The sequence below is a fragment of the Thamnophis sirtalis genome, unplaced genomic scaffold (assembly GCF_051295495.1).
Source record: "Thamnophis sirtalis isolate CommonGarterSnake01/CBP01778 unplaced genomic scaffold, rThaSir2_p1.2 scaffold_1, whole genome shotgun sequence".
Taxonomy (NCBI): domain Eukaryota; kingdom Metazoa; phylum Chordata; class Lepidosauria; order Squamata; family Natricidae; genus Thamnophis; species Thamnophis sirtalis.
This window is the reverse complement of record NW_028261381.1, coordinates 88,185,276-88,189,702: the sequence shown is the minus strand read 5'-3', so window position 1 is coordinate 88,189,702 and position 4,427 is coordinate 88,185,276. Positions and strand designations below refer to the sequence as shown.

The following is a 4,427-nucleotide window of genomic DNA, read 5'->3' as shown; positions in this document are numbered from 1 at the left end:
TTTATGTTGTAGTTTCCAATAATTTATCCCATTTCTGCTGTTCTATTTCACCATTGTCAAACATTTGTTTATTTCACAAATGCTTGCTTTAGGTTTGGGTTTTGCTTCATTGTTTCCTTTAGAATTTTTATCCCCACACTAAGCTCTAGAAGAAAAATTCTGCATTAAAATAGGCAACTATTTAGGAAACAAGGTTTTCTAAAATGACTCCCACATTGTAAAGAAGTGACAAAGAGGAACAGGAATGGCCAAGAGTCCTGAAGAACTGAAATTCAATTCAGGTTTGGCAAATCTGTTCACAAGGGTGTACCTTGTGCCTGATGTTTGAATGGATCTTTGGTGCGATAAGATTCCTGGAAGCTTGAAGTCTATTACTTAATAGACTTACGTAATAAATACTTCTACATATGCTCTCTCAGACCACCCAAACCAGCTCCTTTTTTCCGATTTTGTTGATGACAAATAGTATAAGAAAGTCCAAAGCTCAGATTCTTTCAGCATCTTTCCAGAGACCAAAGTTTGTGTTTCTTGCAAGGAGCAGATGAAGTGGAATCTGATGCTAAGTTACAAAATCTTATTCTTCTCAAAATCTCAACAATGCATGGATTAGACAATGTTATCTAAGGACCACAGTACTTATATATTAAAATTATCATAGTACAAACAATAAAGAGTGAGTTTTTATATGAAATTTGTAATCAGATTTGCATTTTGCAGATTTCAACTTGAAATGTAAACTTTCTCTGGAGTGATTTAAAAGTACCGAGAAAGGGCAAAATAGTAGATCAGAAATTAGTTGTATTGATATAGAAATACTAAGTGATTTCATACCTTCCATACAATTAAAGATTAATAGGCAAGTGACAAACTAAAATCTTGTCCCTTATCTTGAATTTAGCTTGTATGCTGAGAAAATGCTATCTGTAGTTATCACAGTACTTAGCATTTTATTTTGTAATCTAAAAAAAAAACATTTTCTGGTTATATTATTTACATAACAACAAATAATGTTAATCTTTTGACTGAGAGAAAAGCCAGTTGTATCTCCCATAAATTATCAATGATTACTATTGTATGCCTGAGTATTTTCTGACTAGCATTAATTTAAGTGTCAATGAAAATGGGAACTCTTCAGTTCAAAAGGATCACAAACCATTTTCTATTTCTATATTTATATGGAATAATTTTATTTCTATAAATTATATTATTTGAATTATTAAAAGACCTTTTCTAAATACTTTTGTGAATTAATTTTCATGCTCTGGACAACTACCTAATTTTCAATACTGTTATACAATAATTGCATCTTTGGATTACAAATTTCATTTCTCTTTAAAGTTTATTTCATATCAGTTTATCACACTTGAAGTCTAGGGAAAATAATGTTTAGAAAAATAATCCTAAAGACAAACTTCAATATACACTTATCCAAGGAAAAGTAAACACCAGTGAAACCAAACAATTTCATTTCAATATTTAGGATTATTAGTGATTTTGAAATCAGACAATTTTTGTATCAGAAAAAAATTAATGAGACGTAACTTTAAGGAGATCCTTTATTTGAAAGGAATATTTTTTCTATTTTAAACTACAAAACAGCTTCCATTCATTCTGCCATAAATTAAAATGAAGAATAAGGCAGGACAGACACTACATGAGCAAAATGAGAACAGTTTGTTTTTCAAAAATGTGAATTTAAAATATTTTCCCATTATAAGCTTTCCAGTTTTTAAAAATAAAACTGTCAAAATCCCCACAAGAATTCAAGTGGTGTGTGAGGATACATCTGAAGACCAACCAAACACGTGGCAAACACATTTTGCGTGGTCTGTGTCCCAATGTGTAGTTGTTGCCAGAACTCAAGATTTGCCAGTTCATCTGCCTTTTTCCTTTTCTGATGAAAAAACAGCTGGTAAAAAAGAGGCACCACAGTAACAAAACAACCTCAGTTGCAAGATGCATGTTAGAAACTTTCAATTCTTTTTAAACATTTGATTTGTTGAAAGACAACATATTACAAGTCCTTTATTTTCACAACTGAATTTGCGACATGCCTCATCGGATTCGTTTCTGTTGTCGTGCTCTGTAAATGTCATGAATAGGAGGAACCACTGATCCCTTTTCCTCGTCGTCATCTGAATCTTCGTTTGGTCTTTTGACAGATTTATTGAGAAGGGCATTATTTTCCAAAGGTCCGTTCCCTTCCATTGAAAGGTCAGGCAAGCCTCCCGTAATAATCCGTACAGCTTCATCCACAGCTTTGGAAGAGGGAAGAAAAGAGTTCATTTTGTGAAAAAAGGTTTGCTCAATAGTTGTGAACATACACATAATTTATATTTAGAGATATAAAGTACATTCATCAGTAATTACAGAGAAAGGGATAGAATACTGTCTTAATATTTTTGCTCAAATGGCCATTCCCTAAAGTTAAGGATGACCCTGTTTATATAATACCTTTTATCCAGCCAGCCACTGACCCAGTGAAACGACCTTACTGGGGATCACCATAACCAAATCTATAGTTTCCCGTTTCCCAAACACAGATCAATTCACTTTCTCTAAGAACAGTCTAGGGCAATCTAGCAAAATTCCATTATATTACCAGCCCTGAACTCATTGGCTAAGAAAGCAGTTATCTGAGATCTGAGCTGGAAACAAATACTCTGATATGGAACTGGGACAGTACAGGTGATAATGTACTACCACCAGACACTTCCAAAATGAGGACCAGAGGAAAAACAACTTACAATCTGGAAGTTTGCATCTTCTGACAATCTCCATGAGTTCATCCACTTGCACAAATGGACCCTGCACACAAACAAAAAGATTAGTCATTTAATAGGAATATTGACATAAAAGCATTATAGTTCAGTAAATGCAATATTAATGAAATGAGACAGTAAACTACCAAAGTCTTCATTGAGATTTCATTATATTACAACTAACCTGAAAACACACAGGAGGTGGGAGAAGTTTCATTAGAACTACAGCAGCAGGTGGAACAGGAAAGACCCCCCCAGGAACTGGATGTAAACCTGGAGCTGGAATATAATAACACAAAAATAACTGGTTTTATAGCAAAAGTAAAAATGCTTGATTGGAGTTTTATTTATTTTGGAGATGAATCTTACAAGACATCATATGCAATCAATAAACATTTGAGATCAAATAACTCAAACCATGCAGTACAGAATAAATGTGTAAGGATGAATTAGGAAAACATTTTTAAAATAAAGTAGTCAGAATGTAGCAGAGAATTTCCCTTTTTATCTTGACAAAATTTAGTCAAATTTAGTCAAAATCTTACGTGCTAAATGTCTTGGTTGAAATGGAATCATTTGCTGAGTATCTGGTTTTGGATATTCTGGCTTTCTGTCTGCTTCATCTTTTAGCACAGGTACTATTGAAGGTGCCACTACAGGATCTGGAATTATGTTTGATAGCTTTGCACGAGAGACATCCTGGAAATTGCATTAAAAGAAAAGTGTTAATGAATCCATGTGACTAAATAAATTAAAAAAAATATTTAAATGATGAAAGTGTGCAATGGACATAATGTAACATTCTCTGTTAACTTACCTTATAACCAAGAGCTTTGAGTTCACTGGCAGAACAAGGGTACAGATCCATGAATTTATACCTGTCTACCAGCAAAGCTGTTTCTTTGCCCTCATATTCTTCCTTGAAAGCTGTAAACCTTCGTTTCTCAACTTTTAATATGCTAGCCAAGTCACCAATATTGCTTTCAAAAGCTAAAAACCGAGCCCATATTTCTCTGTATAAGAAAATACCGAAGAAAACAAATAACCCAATAACAATTAATTCATATGCCCAATGAGACAGAAAAATCAAAATATAGAAAACATGTTTATTTAAGCATATTTTAATTACACTTTCTAAAATAATACCGATGTCTTTTGCAACTGTTCAATAACCAGCATGTTTCAAATCCAATTTATTGCAAGACTCACTGCTACAATTTTAATAAAAAAATGTTTTATGTGTTGGTGGCTTGCTACTAATCAGCTCTGTCTTTGCATGAGAAACTATTCTAGTCTAATGTTAAATGTATTGTATACAAATACCAGTCTTTTTTTTTCTTATAACCAAAAGTCACAACAATTGCCCACAGGTTAATTTTAGTTGCCTCCTTTTTCTAGAAAATGTTTATTTTAGATCCAGAAAAACTGACAACTGAGTCTAGTCTATAAGCTGCTCTAGTAAGGAGTAAAAGTCAAAAAAAATGATTCTATACTGATTAATATTGATCCAGGTTGAATGGCAACCAGTCAGCTTATGTATAAAGAGGAGCGATGGTGGAAGAGCTCTTACAAGTAAAATGGAAACAAAATGAGCTGCATGCATAGATTGTACAATTCACTACATTTAGGAGCAAAATGACAGACAACATAGTTATTTATTAAATT

General features: G+C 32.9%; 1 protein-coding gene across 1 annotated transcript in view; it reads right to left on the bottom strand.

Annotated features, from left to right (window-relative positions):
* Nucleotides 1-1,542: 1,542 nt before the first annotated feature.
* The window catches only part of CSTF3 (cleavage stimulation factor subunit 3), a 63,577-nt gene continuing 60,692 nt past the window's right edge, over nucleotides 1,543-4,427 (bottom strand). The window contains exons 17-21 of the mRNA XM_014054667.2: nucleotides 3,580-3,775; nucleotides 3,308-3,461; nucleotides 2,947-3,041; nucleotides 2,748-2,808; nucleotides 1,543-2,258 (exon numbers count right to left, since the gene is read on the bottom strand). Of these exons, the coding sequence (XP_013910142.1) occupies nucleotides 2,056-2,258; nucleotides 2,748-2,808; nucleotides 2,947-3,041; nucleotides 3,308-3,461; nucleotides 3,580-3,775 (709 nt within the window). The 3' untranslated portion in view covers nucleotides 1,543-2,055. The remainder of the gene's footprint in view (nucleotides 2,259-2,747; nucleotides 2,809-2,946; nucleotides 3,042-3,307; nucleotides 3,462-3,579; nucleotides 3,776-4,427) is intronic.